Here is an 18,635-nt window from a genome sequence, read left to right as displayed (position 1 = left end):
GAAGTGCCTGCTTCAGTGCAATGTACTAGGCACTTCAGAAATACAGACCAAAGAAGTGACACATTTCCTGACCCCAAGGACCTTACACTCTAATGAGGGAGATAAAAGATAAAGACAGTTACAACTCGAGTGGTCAAAATATATCATTGAGAGCACATATACCTTAGTCTTAAGGCAAATGTAAATAAGTTCAGAAGTGCTAATGTGCAGAGTCTCACAGTCATGTGAGTGGCCTATTTTTATGCCTAAAACAGGCAACGCACTGTCCTAAATGCTGGGGCAAATGAAAAGAATCCATTAAGGCTCAATCTTTGTCTCACAAGGGGTCTGCTGTCTAAGTAGCAGAGGGGAGACACCTAGAACAATAAGAATACAATTTAGACCTTGAAACAAACTAAAACTAAAATATCAAACTGGGTAAACTAGCAGATCTGGCTCTTACTGGGCATTTTTGGTTTGTGGTTGATTTGTTTTTTTATACATTTCAGATATGAACCCAATTGGCACTTCTACATGGAGAAAAGGACAGGAGCTGGCCAGATCTCTGCTTGGTCCTTTGCCCACATTTCCCCAGCAGGAGCATCTGCCCCCTTCAGAAGACAGGGTCCCAGAGAAGGAATCAGGTACCCAGTGGCATTTGGCAATTACTTCACTCTGCTGTCTGGATCATTTTCCTAAAAAGCCGTTCAGTCCACATTTCCTCCCTCCTCAAGAACCTCCAGTGGTTGCTAATCCACCTCTGCATCAGACTGAAGCTCTTTATCATTGGCTTTAAAAGACTTAATCACTTTGATCCCTCCTGTTTTACCCCACTAATTTCCTGCTATATCCCAGCATGCTCACTTAGCTCCTCTAATACCAACCTACTCACCGAACCTCAATCTCCTCTATCTTACTGCCAATCCCTAGTCCATGTCCTGCCTCTGGCCTGGAGCTCCCTCTGCCTTCTTATCCTACAGGCCATCATTCCCCTTACCTTCAAAGTCTTATTAAAATCACCTCTCCTCCAAGAGGCTTTCCCTAACTAAGCCCTCATTTCCTCTAGTGTCTCTCTCTTCTGTGCCGCCCTTGCACATGGATTTGTATGCTTTAGTCACCCCACCCTCACCCAAAATTTATTTTAATTTCATTCAATTTTATTTATTGTGTGCTTACTGTGTGTAGAGCACTGTACTAAGTGCTTGGGAAGTACAAGTCGGCAACATATAGAGACAGCCCCTACCCAACAATGGGCTCACAGTCTAGAAATTAGACATTAGATTAGACATTAGAAATTAGACATTTTAATGTCTACCTTTCCCTATAGAAGTAAGGTCCTTGTGGGCAAGAGGTTGTGTCTGCCAACTCTGTTTTATTATACTCTCCCAAGCTCTCAGCATGCTCTGCACATAGTAAGCATTAAATAAATACCACTGATGATGATGATACTCTCCCAGTCATTTAGTACATTGCTCTGCACACGGTAAGCACTCGATAAATCCCATTGATTGGCTGATTTATTGGAAAGAAAAGTGCCACGTACTTGTTTTCTGAATCACAATAAGGAAATGTGGATTTGTGGGAATGTTTTTACAGAGAAAGTGGAGGGGGTCCTAACAACTGAGCAGATGCCAGCCTCATCTCAGGTCCCAGGAAGCCCCACAAAGGACAGGCCCGCTTCCAGAGGACGATTGGTTCCTGAAGACCCACCAGATTTGTTTCAATCTGCTAGGAATGTGCTGCCGAGAAATGCCCAGCAGGTGCTGAGTGATCTCCTTTTTCTAATGCTGGCCAGTGTGGGGAGCGGGCAAGCACAGCCCAGCATCCCAAAAGGTGCTCCGGAGGGACCGGTTGGAGAGCCCATTCAGAGTTGGAGGCCCCAGCCCTCAGCGATGAGAACAGACCTCTCTGAAGGGAGAGGTCGATCCCCCAAGGGAGGCAAAGCCCAATGGAAGAAATGCAGGAAAGAGAATATTGTCCAGCCACCCAGTAAGAAGACGAACAGAGGCCCCACCCATCGCTACACCCGAGAAGAGGTGTGGGAATTCATGAATCAGCAAATTACCCAGAGAAAGAGAAAGCACCTTGAAGAGAAGAAATCTTTACTGAAAGCCCTGGAGCTGAGAAGTCGAAGGCTACAGGAAGTATATAAGAAGCAGAAAGAGGCTTTCTCCAGGAAGACTAATTCAGGCACTCCCCAGAGGGCCACCAGGAAAGACTGGGCATCTCAGCTTCCAGCAGAACCCCAGCGATCCAGGGTGAGTATCTGGAAACAGAGCCTTGGTCCAGGGTGACAGTCCCCCTAGAAGGAGAGGGCAAGCACACGGAGGGGCAACTCTCTATTCTGGGTGCTTTAGGCAGGCACCTACCTGGAGGCAGGGGTCTGTACTGGAAGACCTCTTGAGGTATATTCCTGTTTCTAGGATTCTGATACTGGTTTTCACCCAGAAACCTGGGCATTGATCCCACTAGACTGTAAGCACCTTGTGGGCAGCGAATGTATCTACCAACTCTGTTCTATTGTACTCTTCCAATACTCTGCACAGAGTAAATGCTCAGTAAATATGATTTATTGATCCAGCAGGCATTCCAGCAATATCAAACAGTGATGATGACAATAATGATGGTAATTGTAATAAGTGAAAAGGGCCCACCCAACCTACATCTAGAGTGTAAGCACATTATGTGCAGGGAACATGTCTGCGAATTCTCTTATATTGTACTCTCCCAGGTGCTTAGAACAGTGTTCTGCACATAGTAAGCACTCAATAAATATCATTGAATAATTGATTCATCAGCTGGAATACAATCATAGATGCCCTTTTCAAACATGGTGTGCAATTAATTCATTTCCAAGAGGGCCCACATGGCTGGTTGAGGTACAGACATGGGAGAGCAGGTGGAGACAGCAGCCTAGGTTTCTTTCCTCAATGCTGCTCCACTTCTTGCTCTTTCCAGGGAGCCCTTCAAAGAGCAGGTCAGCAGGGCAGGGCTGCTGGGCTATTAATGCCCCAGGGGGATGTGTGACCCTGATGGAAATCTTCTAGAGTAGGTGGTGACAAGAATGCCCAGCACTAGGTTGTGAGAATTTGTCCCTTGCTGGTCTTTAGATGCTGAGATCTAGATTTTGCCATCCCAAGTATTTAATCCAGTTTTTAGCATCTAGGCTCATAGTCATTCTACTTATGGAGTACCTACCATATGTAGAGCACTGTGTTAAGCACTTGGGACAGTACAATAGAACTAGTACATATAATTCCTGCCCTCAAGGAGTTTATAATCTAGGTGGGATAGACAAAGATTAAAATAAATTACAGGTCAGGGGAAGCAGAAGAGTGTAAAAATTTGTTTATAAATGTTAAGGGGCTGGAGGTGGATGGGAGGGACCCAAGTGATAAGGTAATGCAGAGGTGCTGGTGCGACATTTTGTGTGTTGGGGTGGAAATAGAGTTGGAAGATGAGAGATTAATCAGAGATAGCCCAATTAATTAGTACTCTTAAGAAATGTCATTGATTATTCATTGAGAAATGGGCATACTGCTCTAAAATGATGAAACCTCACATCTAAAAGCTCTCAATTCTCTTTGTTATTCTGTTTGTGACATTTTCAATAATAGGCCAGGGAGATTGGAAAGAGCAGTGAGAAGAAAGCTTTGAAGGGGGCAGTATTAACGGCAGGGGTCTTGCCGGAAAAAGAGTCACCGGAAGACAGGTGGGTACTATAGAACCTTACTACAAGGGCCCCTTTCCCAACTCCATCACTTGCACCAATGACAAGCTCATATTTCATCCTTTAAATTAAAAAAACCTGATTTATAGTGTGTTTTTACCTGACCTTTCCTTCTGAGTCTAACCTAAATCCAACAGAAGCTGTGTCTGATGAAATGCCATATTTTATTAAAAATCCTTCTGTACCTTTATTGCCAAGGAGGAGAAACCCACTTGATTGGTGAGGTGTGGTGTCATTTTCTGTCAAAATATTCTCAAAGCTTACCTCTGAGGACATGTTTTTCTCCAACTCAGAGGCTCTCTTTGTCAGTGGGCTCCGTGGGTGTGTGGGTTTGTGTCTCTGTCTTCTCTTTATGATAGTCTTTCACTCTGCTTCTACTTTCTTCTTTTTCTAATGCACTGGATTTATACATCTGTTCCCTATTCTCCATCTCAAGGCATTAAGCTATGCATTTCTCCCTGTCTGAGAGTATCTAAATCTCTGGCATTTTTTTTTCTGAATTATCCCCTGCTTCTCTTGCCTGTCATGGTATGAAGGACAGAAAGTCTTTCTTGGATAGGTGCTGTAGACTTGGAGGAATATTCTCCCCAAGGACTAATGTGAAAGAACCACCAGTAATACTATTCTTTCTTCTGTGCAGTTTCCTCCAGTATTTGAGCAAGGCCTTGACTGACACCAAGACTAATGAAGTTCTAGAAGAAGGCTTGAGTTATCCGTCTTCTCTTCTGTCTGGGAATGGAACCCATGGCCCTTTGAAGCTTCAGGACCTGAGCGTCAGCTGCTCACAGGCCCAGGACTCTTCATCCCAGAGTCTGCCTCCTTGGCTGAGCAATATGAATGTGGCCCACAAATCCACCTCTCCTGGAGACCCGTCCAGCTTCTGGCTCTTCCAGAACAAAAGAGCCAGGGTGCAGGCCCTCCATGCCACAGCCGAGGACCTTGGGGAGAGGATTGAGATGGCATCAGAGCAGCTGAACTTCCCAGCTGCCTCTGGAACAGCTGGTGGGCAATCGGGAAAGTGGGCCAAACCATCTGATACCAGCATCTCACCAAAGCAGGAGCCTCCCGAGGAGGTGATCCCCACAGCAGTGATGGCCAATGGGTCCCGAAGGGCAGACCCCACTCAAAAAGGCTCGTGGGTGTCAGGAGAGCAGACGTCATTCACAACAGCATCCTTTGAGGGTAATGAGGGAAGAGCAGCTTGGAGAAGTGGAAGAGATGGGGTGGAAATGAAGAGAAGGACCAGGGCCCCATTTTCCTGCTCCCCCTTGGTTGGTGAAGAATTAACATGGAACTTTGATTCAGAGAAGCAGCAGAGTGTTCATCGTGGGAAAGATCTGAAACACCAGTCTGAAGGTATGACCCTGGGGTAGTGACCTATTCAGATTAAAGAAGGGGTAGTCCAACATCAATCCATCAGTAGTATTTATTGAGTGCTTACTATGTGCAGAGCACATCAAATAGTGCAAAGTGCTTCTTCATAAACGGTATAATCTCGATTACCCATGCAAGTGGTGGGGAGGAAGAGTATGGGAAAATACAGAACAACAGATAATACAAAACAAGGGAGAGAGTTTCAATTCCACTCTCTAGGGACTCTCCGGGGATAGCACTGGTTTGTCCCGAGTCTGTGGAATCTAGAGAAAGTTCCTATTGCAGAGTGTAGTTGCCAAGACAGGGGAGATGATTGGAAGGAAAGTAGTCCCTCATCTGGTTAGAGTTTCAAATAAAACTTCTACAGATGATCCACAAAGCATAGAACCCACTTATGGAAAAGAAAGTTGATGCTGTGTGGAAGTTTAACTCTTGCTGAGCCAAATCCCTGCCCCCTCTTTCCCCAATAATTAATATTGGGAGAAAGTAAAGCATTCTCTCAGGTCATTAGTGCATGCAAGCAGCTTCCAGATATTCTTGGCTCTGTTCCCCAGAATACCATGAAAGCTGGGAGCTATATGCTCTTACACTGGGTGTAATAGGAGTGGAAGATAACAGTCCTTGCCCTCAGTTTTCACAGGCACATAGATAGGCTCCCAGACATTTTTCATCCACGAATGCCAACCTGAGCAGTGCCAGTGCCAACAACGCCCCATCTCATTCATTTCTCCCTCTCTTCTGGGCGGATCGGTGTATGGATGGAGAGAAGAGTCTGCTATGGAAGGAGGAGGATGGAGATGAAGACCTTTAACTCAGAGTCCTCACTTTCTTCATTCCGACCATCACTTCCTCTTCCTGGAATGAGTGGTGGGTGGGTGGGAGAAGGTCCGGGAGAGGCAGGAAGGAGAGAAAAAGCATTCTTGCTGAAACTGGGACTAAAACATTTCACAGTAAATGCCCCATTATTGATGTTTTGAACCAGTTCTCTTCACCTCTTCCCCTACCCTCTGAACTCCCTCTAATATGGCATGCTGTCCGTCAGGGAGGTTTTACTATACTTCTTCCCATTTTTTTTCCCTGAAGGTCTTACCAAGAGTGAAGATGGGGCTGTGGAAAATCCAATGTTGAATACCACCGGCACTCCACAAGGATCCTTCAGGAGGAGGTAATTAGAAGCTTGGAGAGGCTCCTGGCCCAGGCTGCAAAGACCAGTTCCCAGACTCTGCCACCAGGCCACTTAGTTCTACCTCCTCACTTACCTCCTTACTTCATTTACCTTTCCTCGCCGCTCTCCTATTACAACCCAGCCCTCACACTTTGTTCCTGTAACGCCAATCTACTCGATGCACCTTGATCTCGTCTATCTTGACCCCGAACCCTCATCCATGCCCTCCCTCTGACCTGGACCCCCCTTCCCATTTCATATCTGACAATCTATCACTCTTTCCACCTTCAAAGCCCTCCTAAAATCACATCTAAAAGAGAACACATAACACTGATTGTTAAGCCAGTTCTCTCTCTACTAGACCATGCTGTCTGCATCAGTGAGGTCTTGTGAAACTAGACAAGATGGAGAACAAGGCGTCAATTTTCAAGTCTATCCGTGTCCTGGAACAGAAATGGTTAAACAAGATTACTGCCCGAGACTTTGAAGTCCGAGGTGGAGCAGATCTTACTGTTTTTATTTCCAGTATTTCCAGAAAAAAATATTGTAATATGAAACACAACTATACTCGGCCTCCCCACCCACTCTAGGTTTCAATTTAATGCCCCCAAAATTATTTTTGCCAAACTAGTTATTTTATATAGAAATAAGACCAGGAATATAAATTAAACACAGAACTTCCCTTCAACAAACGTCAGGATGTTCAATAACCTATCGTACATCATACTGAGATTTAGAAGTTTTTTTTCTGTGTGAAATTCTGAAATGTATTCTACAACTAATATTATTGTACTCTCAGGGATGTTATTATTCAAAGAGAGTTTTCATAGAGATCAAATTATTGGCTGCAAATTTTTGGCTGCATGAACACCAGCCCTGCTTAAAGTTTGGTGTTGGCAGAATTTGAATAAATTGATCATCTTAATATTATGAATACCTAGTTAAGCTTCTACTATTCTCCTCTCTTGATAAGATTTACCAGCTGACAAGGTTGAAGAGCAAACAAATTGTAACTGTTTCTACTCATTTGAGATTGATGCCAACCTTGGGGGTTTTTTGGTGTTTTTTTCATATTGCCACACTTTTCTGGTGAGTGAATGGGTGTCAGAGTCTTTAGGAATGAAGCAGTGTGGGTCAGTGGAAAGAGCCTGGGCTTGGGAGTCAGAGGTGATGGGTTCTAATCCTGGCTCTGCCACTTGTCAGCTGTGTGACTTTGGGCAAGTCACTTAACTTCTCTGTGCCTCAGTTACCTCATCTGTAAAATGAGGATTGAGACTTTGAGCCCCATGTGGGACAACGTGATTACCTTGTACCCCCCCAGTGCTTAGAACAGTGCTTGGCACATAGTAAGCACTTAACAAATGCCATTATTATTATTATCATTATTATTATTATTTCCAAAAGAAGGTGGTCATAATTTTGACTTCTTTGTGCAGAATATGAAAATTTCAGTTTCCAAGAAGAGAGGCCAAAATATAGATATTTACCCACTCCCCTCCATTCATTGTCATATTTATTGGGTGCTCATTGTGTGCAGAGCACTATACTAAGCACTTGGGAGAGTACAACAATAAACAGACACATTCCTTGCCCACAACGTGCTTAGAGTCTAGAGGAGGGGAGACAGACATTAATATGAATAAATAAATTACAGATATGTAGCCTCCACCGAATCCCCCATTGGCTGTCCACTTTGAATGAAGCCAGAACTCTTAACCATTGCCTTTAAGGAACTCCATCAGCTATTTCACTTTCTATCTCCTCTTTTCTTCCATCTTACATTCTTGTCTCCATATGACTGGCTTCAAGATTCTCCACCAACTCCCTCCATCTTCCATATCACCCACTATTCTCCAGTATGGTCTCTTCATTTCCCACTAGCTACTTGACTGCCCATCACTCAAGGCTACTCCACTTGTCTGGAACTCCCTTCCCATCCAGATCCACCAGGCCATAGCTCTCCCCATCTTTGAAACTCTCAAAAAATCCCACCTCCTCCAACAAGACTTTCCTAATTAACTCCCAGTGCTCCAAATCACATCAACACATCAGTCACCTCTAGCCCATATATATATTTATATTATATGTATGCCATATAAGTTTATTCATATATGTATAATGCATTGTACATAATGCTGGGGAGAGGTATAATTATAAATTATAGTATGGCTCAGTAGAAAGAGCACGGGCTTTGGAGTCAGAGGTCATGGGTTCAAATCCCGGCTCCGACAATTATCAGCTGTGTGACTTTGGGCAAGTCACTTAACTTCTCTGTGCCTCAGTTACCTCATCTGTAAAATGAGGATTAAGATTGTGAGCCCCCTGTACACAACCTGATCACCTTGTAACCTCCCCAGCGCATAGAACAGTGTTTTGCACATAGTAAGTGCTTAATAAATGCCATCATCATTATTATTATTATTAAATATGTAATCTATTGTACAATCAATCTGTTCTGATTACTCTATATGTAAATATTTTCAGGTCTGTTCCACCCATTAGGTGTATATTTCTTGTGGGTCAAGAACAAGTCTCATCCTTATGTTGTACTTTCCCAAGTTCTAAATCAAAGTGCATTGTACTCAGTGAGCGCTCAATAAACTCCTTTTGTACTACTATTCCCAAGGTAGTCTTCTAAGAAGCAGCATGGCATAGTGGATAGAGCATAGGCCTGAGAGTCAGAAGGTCATGGGTTCTAATCTCAGCTTGCCTACTTGTCTGCTGTGTGCCCTTGAGCAAGTCACTTCACTCCTTTGGGGCTGTTACCTCATCTGTAAACTGGGGATTAAGACTGTGGGCCCCATGCAGGACAGGGACTGTGTCCAACCCAATTTGCTTGTATCCACACCAGCGCTTAGTACAGTGCCTGGCACAAAGTAAGTGCTTAATAAATATCATTATTATTATATTAATTATAAGCCCATACTATGTGTCAAGCACTGTTCTAAGCTCTGGGGAAGATACAGGGTAATCGGGTTGTCCCATGTGGGGCTCACAGTCTTAATCCCCATTTTACAGATGAGGTAACTGAGGTACAAAGAAGTTAAATTGCTTGCCCAAGGTAACACAGCAGACAGGTGGCGGACCCGGGATTGGAACGCACATCCTCCGACTCCCAAGCCCATGCTCTTTCCACTAAGGCATACTAATTATGCCCGATTCTGCCATTTGCAACTCATTGCTTCTGCCTTTCCAAGTTCCTGGAATTCCCTCCCCACTCTGTCCTGCCTATCAACATCCCTCTACTCTTTTACCAACTTCCTAAAAAGCCACAGAATTCCATGATTAATCCTTCCTAGTCATTTCATCCCATCAACCTCTTTAGCACTCGGTATACATGACATTACATTATTTTACTTTTTCTTTAATTCATTTTGTTTGATCATTTATACCTTCACTCTTATACTTTAACCTAATGTATGTTTGATAGCTTATCTCTTCCCATCTCCCCTGTAGATTTCAAGGCCAGGAACTGCTCTTTTACTCATGTTTTATGATCCTAAGTGCCTAGTACCATATTCTGAACCCAGCAGCAGTTAAAGAATTGCTGTTGATAATGACTCATTCAATCGTACTTATTGAGTGCTTACTGTGTGCAAAGCACTGTACTAAACACTTGGCAGAGTACAATAAAACAATAGATAAATTCCCTTACCACAGTGGTTCTGGAAATCAATGAGAGAGCATAAAAGCCACCACTGATGTAGAATTGCCACTCTTTTATGGTATATATTAAGCACTTCCTATGTGCCAAGCACTATACTAAGCACTGGGGTAGATACAAGCTAATCAGGTTGGAAACAGTCCATGTCCCTTATGGTGCTCAATGTCTTAATCTCCATTTTAATGATAGGGTAACTGAGGCACAGAGAGGTGAAGTGACTTGCCCAAGGTCACACAGCAGACAAGTGGTGGAGCTAGGTTTAGAATCTAGATCCTTCTGACATCCATATATGTTGCCAATTTGTACTTCCCAAGCGCTTAGTACAGTGCTCTGCACACAGTAAGCGCTCAATAAATACGATTGATGATGATCCAGGTCTGTGCTCTTTCCACTAGGCCATGCTGCTTCTCTGCTGATTCATTTGTCCTGGTTTTACCAGTATGATTGATTGGGACGTCTGACTTAGGAAATCTGTAGTATTTTCCCAGGGCAGGAGTTAAATGTCCCATTTTGGGGCCGGTCCTTGAAGCCCCTTTGAGGAGAGAAGCTTGAAAGAGGGTTGTGGTGGTTGTATCTGCAGCCACAAGTCAGAGCTGACGGCTACTGCTGAAGCCCCAGAGGAGCAGCTGGTCGGATGACAGTTTCTGTTCTTCAAACACTCACTCACTTCCCTGTATGAACTCCTTAAGGATCTAGTTAGGAGGATTTTGGCATCACAGTGAGATAGGTGCTGGCTTTTCAGCCCTCTTTATATAATGTATTTGAGGGAGGGAAATTGTTTGTGTTTACAAAACACCTGTCTGAAAGTCAAAGGTAGAATCCTGCTTTGGCATGGCTCGAAACTGGGGAAACTCTTTTAGAAGTGTTTATTTGAGGACTGCAGTTTGATAAGAAGGCAAATATTTATTCATTATGGACTTCAGAACTTCTGGTGGCAGTTTGGCATATTATGTGGCCCTTGGGTTGAACAATATTTGTTTTAAATTAGGTAATAAACTGCCCCAAATCTTCTAGTAATACTTCTATTATTTATGAAGCAAATGTGAATCACAGAGGTATTAAAAAGTTGCTTCCTGCTCATTCTCTGTTCAAGCTGTTCAGGTTTATCCACAGACGTGGAATTACCACTAGTTTTGTTAATAAAATTGTTCATGGACAGTATATTGATCAGCTATGAAAATAAACACCAAGGAGGCTTGAAAGAGATCAGGCTGAGGGTCAGATAAGAATTAGAAAATAGGACTAAAATAAATTTAGTAATGGTGGTTTTTCTTTTCTTTTCTTTTACATTCTTTTGTTCCAAGCATTGACATAGATTCAAGATAACCAGATCAGACACAATCACTGTTGCACATGGGGTTTATAGTGTGAAAGGGAAAGAGAAGAGATTAAGACTGTGACCCCTATGTGGGACAGGGATTCTGTCCAACCTGATTTGCTTGTATCCATCCCTGTGCTTAGTACAGTGCCTTGCACATAGTAAATGCTTAACAAATACCACAATTATTATTATTATTATTATTATTATTATTATTATCCCCATTTAACAGATGAGACAACTGAGACACAGAGGTTAAGTAAATGATTTGCCCAAGGACACACAGCAGGCTTAATATAGCATACCATTCCTTTATTCCTCTTTGATTTTTATGGTCCTCTATGTCTGGGGTATGGCAGAAGACAGGACAGTTGTGGAGCAAATATATCCGTAGAGTTGCTATGAATCAGAAACGACTCGACGACATTTGATAATAATAATATCTGGGGAAGTGTTGGAGTATATTGGTTTGTGTCACGGAGATTAGTGAAACAGTACTCAAATTTGGGACCCGTGCAAATTTGGTGAGCCCAAAAAAATCTTGAGCCCAGGGTCTGGAGAAAGCTATTTTTCAAAATTGGTTTTAAACATCTGTAAAATAAGCTGCTTTGTCTGTTCAAGTTTAGATGCGGCCTCAGAGGCCACACTTTGACTCTGGAAAAAAATGCACTTTTTTCCTGTTCAAGGACCCTGTGATGTGGCATTGAGCCAATGAGGCACAATGGAACACCCTCAACACTGTGGCTCTTTGAGGAGTTCCCACCCTGCCCCCCGCCGTCCCCCACCCACCCTCCCAACTCTTTCCGACACCCATTTCCCACAGGCAGCCTGCCGGGCCTGCATTGTTGCGAGCTATTTTCATTCATTGTGAGCTGTTTCTGGGTCACTCTCTGCCAGGAAAAACAAAGACAAGCTTATTAATGAGAAATATGAAATGAGATTTTGCTAAGCTGATGGCTGATAAAAACCTATCCACATTCATTTTTCTGTGTTAAAACAACAACAACAAAAAAGCAAAAAAACCCACAAAAGCATCTGTCACTGCTACAGCCAGCCCTGGCCGCCCTGTTATTTTTTGGGATGCTGCCAACTTGGTAAGTGCCCATTTTCACACTTTCCAACTAAGCTTTTTACCTAAGCTTTATACCAAGCTTGCTTTTTATGCATGCAGAACTCAGGCAGTGTTGTAAAATCAGCCACCCACTGCTTTTAGAATGAAAGCCAACATGCAAATTCAAGCTCCCATTAAAGTGACCAAATTCTAGGTGGTCTGACAGAGACAGCTCATCTCTTTTTGAGAAATGTGAGTCATAAGCTAAACTGAAGACACGCATCTGAGTTTAAACTCATGGGAACAAGTTTGTACACAACCAGATAGCTTGGGGTCCTGGGGGCCTAGCATTCATTTGTGTATTTTGAGTGTTATACTATAATGGCAAGCATTTCATTATGCAGCAGATCGTGGACTGATGAAAAAATAGAATGTAATCGCTTTGTTTTGGTCTATCCCAAACTTCTGACCTGAAATGTCAGACAAGGCTGAAAATACCATAAAAAAATAGTAAAAGTTGCTCCTATAAAATCCAGGATAGTAACTCTCAGGGCCTGGATTTGGCCATGTTAACCCCTGGGACTGGACTTTTAATCAATTGATAGATCGATCAGTGGTATTTATTGAGCACTTACTGTGTTTAGAGTGCTGTACTAAAATCTTGGGAAAGTACAACAGTATTAGAAGATGCATCCCCTGCACAAAAGGAGTTTATAGTCTAAATAACTTTTAAATAGCTTTTTCCTTAAAGACTAACCCTTAATTTTGAAAAATGAGTAGTAGCACAACAGACACCATTTTAGCCTTTGCAGAGTGATAGGCAGACAGCTGTTGTTGTCTGAATTTGAAAAATTTCTGTCCATAGAGTCAGAATAACCTCAGATGCTGAAGACACCCAATGCATTGAATGTTTTGTGTATGTTGAACAGATCACAATGGGAAACATCAAATCCAGACTACTTGCTTATTGCTGCAATGAAATGTCAGAAGCCAGAGGAAATGGCTGTATTTTCTCCTGGAAGCTATTTTGGAAGCCCAAGTGGGAATAATGGGATCCGGTCATCTTTCCTGCATACTAAATCAGGAATTGAAAGGAGTTCGCTCTTGACAATGGGTAAGATGGTGGCTACGTATGGAATAGGGGAAAGAGCCAGGTATGGAATTCTTTCAATGCTTTGCTGCAGCAGGACATGGCCATGAGTAAAAAAAAGTCATGCAAATCCACAAACTATGTGAACTGAGATGAGTTGTGCACTTTCTAACGAATCTCAAGTAAAAGCTTCAGGGATTTTTCTAAACAGCACTCAAGGAATACAACAGTTTAATCACTGTGAGAGAGGAGGTTTCAAAGTATTTAATCTCTCTATCACTGGGGTACCTGGAGTAAGTCTATTCATCTAAACAGTGGTCTTTTTTTTATGGGATTTGCTAAGCACTTATTATGGGTCAAGCACTGTTCTTTTGGGGTAATGCTGGGGTAATACACATCAATTAGGCCGAAATGGAGCTCACAGTCTAGGATAGAGAACAGGCACTGAGCCCCCATTTTTCAGTTGATGAAACAGAGGCACAGAGAAGTAAAGTGACTTGCCTAAGGTCACACAGCATTCAAGTGGCAGAGTTGGGATTAGATCCCAGGTCCTTGGACTTTCAGGCCCATGCTTTATCCACTAGGCCATACTGCTTCCCCTTTCTGACTCGCAAGTTGTGAAAATTAATGAGATGATTGATGTGGCAATTCTTTGATGGGAAGTTTCTAACTAAATCCGAGGTGTTGTCTTATAAATTGTGATTTGATTCTTAAAATCATAAGGATACAATGTCAATAGAGGGAAATGACACCATTAAAAAAAGAGTTTCTTTTTTAAGGCTATTCTGAAAGGTTTCCTTGGGCTAGCTGCTCTTGTTAGGTGAATCCACAAAGAGCATTGACTCAATGGATTTTTATATTGTTCCTTATTGTTCATATCTTGTGACTAATACAGATGCTGAATTCACTGGTTGGAGCATAGTGACTATAATTTTTTTTTTTGTCCTGGCTTGCTAGGTTGACCAAGGTAAATTCATTCATTTAATCGTATTTATTGAACACTTACTGTGTGCAAAACACTGTACTAAGCGCTTGGGAGAGTACAATACAACAATAAATAGACATGTTCCTTGCCCATAACAAACTTACAATTTAGACTGGGGGAGACAGACATCAATATAAACAATATATAAATTTGTAAGATGCTTTATTAAATATGCACTTCACTTGTCTTCCCTTTCCCTTTTCTAATGTTGCCAAAGGAAAGTATTTGATCCTTTCAGTGGAAAAAAAGCCTCTACCCAGCAAGGGTAGAGGGAGGAAGAAAGAGCTATTTCCTGACTTTCCAGATTTAAGGAAACAGACTAGTATAGGCACCGGAAAGCTAAACCTAAGTTTACCTCACACACACATTCATAGGGAGCTGTACACTATGGTAATAATAACAATAATTGTGGCATTTGTTAAATTCTTACTGTATGCCAAGCACCGTACAAAGTCCCACATGGAACTCACAGTCTAAGTAGAAGGGAAAACAGGTATTGAATCACTATTTTGAGGATGAGGGAACTGAGGTAAAGAGAAGTCAAATATAACTCTGGTATTGTTAAGTACTCACTATGCATCAAGTCCTGGTCTAAGTGCTGGGATAGATACAAGTTAGTCTGATTGGACACAGTCCCTGTCCCACCTGAGGCTCACAGACTAGAGCCTAAATTTCTACAGTCTAAATTTTAGGTGACTTTTCCAAGCCCACACAGCAGGTCAATGATGGAAGAGAGTGCCTGGCACATAGTAAGTACTTAACAAATACCATAATTATTATTATTACTATTCAGGATTAGAGCCCAGGTCCTCCGACTCCCAGTCTCATAATCTTTTCACTAGGCCATGCTGCTTCTCCATGCTGGATGGTAATAATAATTGTGGTATTTGTTAGGTGCTTACTATGTGCCATTCATTCATTCATTCATTCAATCGTATTTATTGAGCACTTACTGTGTGCAGAGCACTGTACTAATCGCTTAGGAAGTCCAAGTTGGCAACAACTAGAGACGGTCCCTACCCAACAGCGGGCTCACAGTCTAGAAGGGGGAGACGGACAACAAAACAAAACATATTAACAAAATAAAATAAATAGAATAAATATGGACAAATAAAATAGAGTAATAAATGCGTACAAACATATATACAGGTGCTGTGGGGAGGGGAAGGAGGTAAGGAAGGGGGAGGAGGGGATGGCTCACTCGCTTTCTGCTCCCGACTCCTTTAACACGACTGGAGATGCAGCATGGCCTAGGGGCTCGAGCCCGGGCCTCAGAGTCAGAAGACCTGGTTTCTAATCCCGACTCCACCAAGGGTCTGCTGTGTGGCCTTGGACGAGTTGCCTCATTGTGCCTCAGTTCCCTCATCTGTAAAATATGGACTAAGAGAAGCAGCGTGGCTCAGTGGAAAGAGCCCAGGCTTGAGAGTCAGAGGTCATGGGTTCAGATCCCAGCTCTGCCAACTGTCAGCTGTGTGACTTTGGGCAAGTCACTTCACTTCTCTGGGCCTCATCTGTAAAATGGGGACTAAAACTGTGAGCCCCACATGGGACAATCTTTAAATTCTCCCCAGCGCTTAGAACAGTGCTCTGCACATAGCAAGTGCTTAACAAATGCCATCATCATCAAGACTGTGAGCCCCGTGTGGAACAGGGCCTGTGTCCTGATTAGCATGTATCTATCCCAGCGCTTAGTACAGTGCCTACCACCCAGTAAGTGCTTAACAAATACCATATTAATTTAATTTAATTAAGACTGTGAGCCCCGTGTGGAACAGGGCCTGTGTCCAAACTGATTAGCTTGTATCTATCCCAGCGCTTTAGTACAGTGCCTGCCACCCAGTAAGCGCTTAATACCATATTAATTTTTAAAAACAAAAAACAAGTGCCAAGCACTGTGCTAAGCACTGGAGTGGATACAAGAAAATTGGGTTGGGCACAGTCCCTGCCCCAAGTGGGGCTCACAGTCTCAATCTCCAATTTTTGGATGAGGTAACTGAGGCACAGAGAGGTGAAGTGACTTGTCCAAGGTCACACAGCAAAGTAGGCAAGATGGAATTAGAACCCACTACCTTCTGATTCCCTGGCCAATATTTTATCCACTACACCATAACAAACCTGTAGAAGGTTTTGTCTTCTTTTTTGTAAAGACAATACAATTCTGTCTCTTCATTTAATTGTCTAATCCTAAACTGTAAGCTCCTTGTGGTCAGGGGACATGTCTACTAACTCTGGTGCTCTTGACTGTAAGCACCTTTACTCTCCCAAGTGCTTAGTACAGTACTCTGCACACAGTAACCACCCAACAAATACAATTCATGTATTGATTGAGACTCCTTTCTCCCCTTCTCTTCCTTAGTCAGAATGTTAGATTTTACCATAAAATACATGAGTATGTGTATGTGTGTGTGAAGGAGTTGTGTCTGGCACACAGTAAGATCTTAAATACCATAAAAGAGTATGCAACATTATGTGCTTCCTGAGGTCCCTTTTTCAACATCATTGGCCACCCTACTGATTACTGATTATTCAGAAAAATAATCTGTAAGTCTTTGGAATCTAACTTGGGGACATGCCCTCCATAGTTCAATACTCATCATTTGCTACCTAGACTAAATATTTCCAGGAAAATTCCTAAGGAGCATAAAATCAAAGTCAATCAATTGTATTTATTGAGCACTTATTGTTTGCAGAGCACTAAGTGCTTGGGAGAGTTCAATATAACAGATACAATCCCTGCCCAAAGCAAGCTTACAGTCTAGAAGAGGAGACAGATGTTAACGTAAATAAATAACGGATATGTACATAAGTGCTGTGGTGGAGGTGAATAAAGGTAGCAAATTAAGAGAAGCAGTGTGGCCCAGTGGAAAGAGCACAGGCTTGGAAGCCAGAGGTCATGGGTTCCAATCCTGGCTCTGCCAATTGTCAGCTGTGTGACTTTGGGCAAGTCACTTAACTTCTCTGTACCTCAGTTACCTCATCTGTACAATGGGGATTAAGACTGTGAGCCCCACGTGGGACAAACTGATCACCTTGTATCCCCCCTGCACTTAGAACAGTGCTTTGCACATAGTAAGCGCTTAACAAATGCTATTATTATTATTATGGTGAATCACAAAAGAATTGCAAAGAGTGGAAGAGTGTTCTGGATGGCATAGTGGATAAAGCCTGAGCCTGGGAGTCAGAAGGTCATGGGTTCTAATCCTGGCTCCACCACTTGTTTGCTCTGTGTTCTTGGGCTACTTTACTTTGTCACTTTACTTCTCTATGCCTCAGTTACCTCATCTGTAAAATGGGGATTAGCACTGTGAGCCCCATTTGGAACAGGGACTGTGTTCAACCTGATTTGCTTGTATCCAGTGCTTAGTACAGTGCCTGGCACATAGTAAACACCTAACAAATATGCTTGTTATTATTATTATTTTGGCTCATGCCCTTGGAAGGAAAAGACCCTAGTTAAAGGCTAAGAGAGAAAGTATGTTGTGGAATGGGTTAAGGAAAGCAACAATACGCAATAGGGGGTGGCTTCTCTCAGCATCACCTTCTCTTCGTCTTCCTCCTCCTCCTTTTACCAAACAGTAGCAACAGATGGTGCATTGTTTTTAAGGGCTTTTCAGAGCCAAAAGTACAAGATCAGATAGGCTGATCCCAAGTAGCCCCTAGAAAAAGTTCTTGTTTTTATCATCATCATCAATCATATTTATTGAGCGCTTACTATGTGCAGAGCACTGAACTAAGCACTTGGGAAGTACAAATTGGCAACATATAGAGACAGTCCCTACCCAACAGTGGGCTCACAGTCTAAAAGGGGGAGACAGAGAACAAAACCAAGCATACTAACAAAATAAAATAGAATAGATATGTACAAATAAAATAAATAAACAAATAAATAAATAAATAAATAGAGTAATAAATATGTACAAACATATATACATATATACAGGTGCTGTGGGAAAGGGAAGGAGGTAAGATGGGGCGGATGGAGAGGGGGACGAGGGGGAGAGGAAGTAAGGGGCTCAGTCTGGGAAGGCCTCCTGGAGGAGGTGAGCTCTCAGCAGGGCCTTGAAGGGAGGAAGAGAGCTAGCTTGGCGGATGAGCAGAGGGAGGGCATTCCAGGCCCGGGGGAAACTTTATCAAGAGTTTCTCCAGTTCCTCCTCAAAAATGAAAAAATTGGTTTGTAGAGTTGGGCCTGGGAGGTGAATAGGGAGGTGAAGCTTATTTATTTAGTGTTGCAACTGGATAGGGAATTTTTGAGTAAGGCATTAGGGTGTGGTGGTGGGG

General features: G+C 42.7%; 1 protein-coding gene across 1 annotated transcript in view; it reads left to right on the top strand.

The window, feature by feature from the left end:
* The window catches only part of CCDC187 (coiled-coil domain containing 187), a 100,995-nt gene that overhangs the window by 40,136 nt on the left and 42,224 nt on the right, over positions 1-18,635 (top strand). The window contains 6 exon segments of the mRNA XM_038745666.1: positions 489-623; positions 1,576-2,237; positions 3,597-3,691; positions 4,350-5,065; positions 6,167-6,248; positions 13,211-13,395. Coding sequence (XP_038601594.1) covers positions 489-623; positions 1,576-2,237; positions 3,597-3,691; positions 4,350-5,065; positions 6,167-6,248; positions 13,211-13,395 — 1,875 coding nt within the window.

Source organism: Tachyglossus aculeatus, chromosome 4, assembly GCF_015852505.1.
Source record: "Tachyglossus aculeatus isolate mTacAcu1 chromosome 4, mTacAcu1.pri, whole genome shotgun sequence".
NCBI lineage: Eukaryota > Metazoa > Chordata > Mammalia > Monotremata > Tachyglossidae > Tachyglossus > Tachyglossus aculeatus.
The sequence above is the reverse complement of the archived record's forward strand: the minus strand, read 5'-3'. Positions and strand labels throughout refer to the sequence as shown.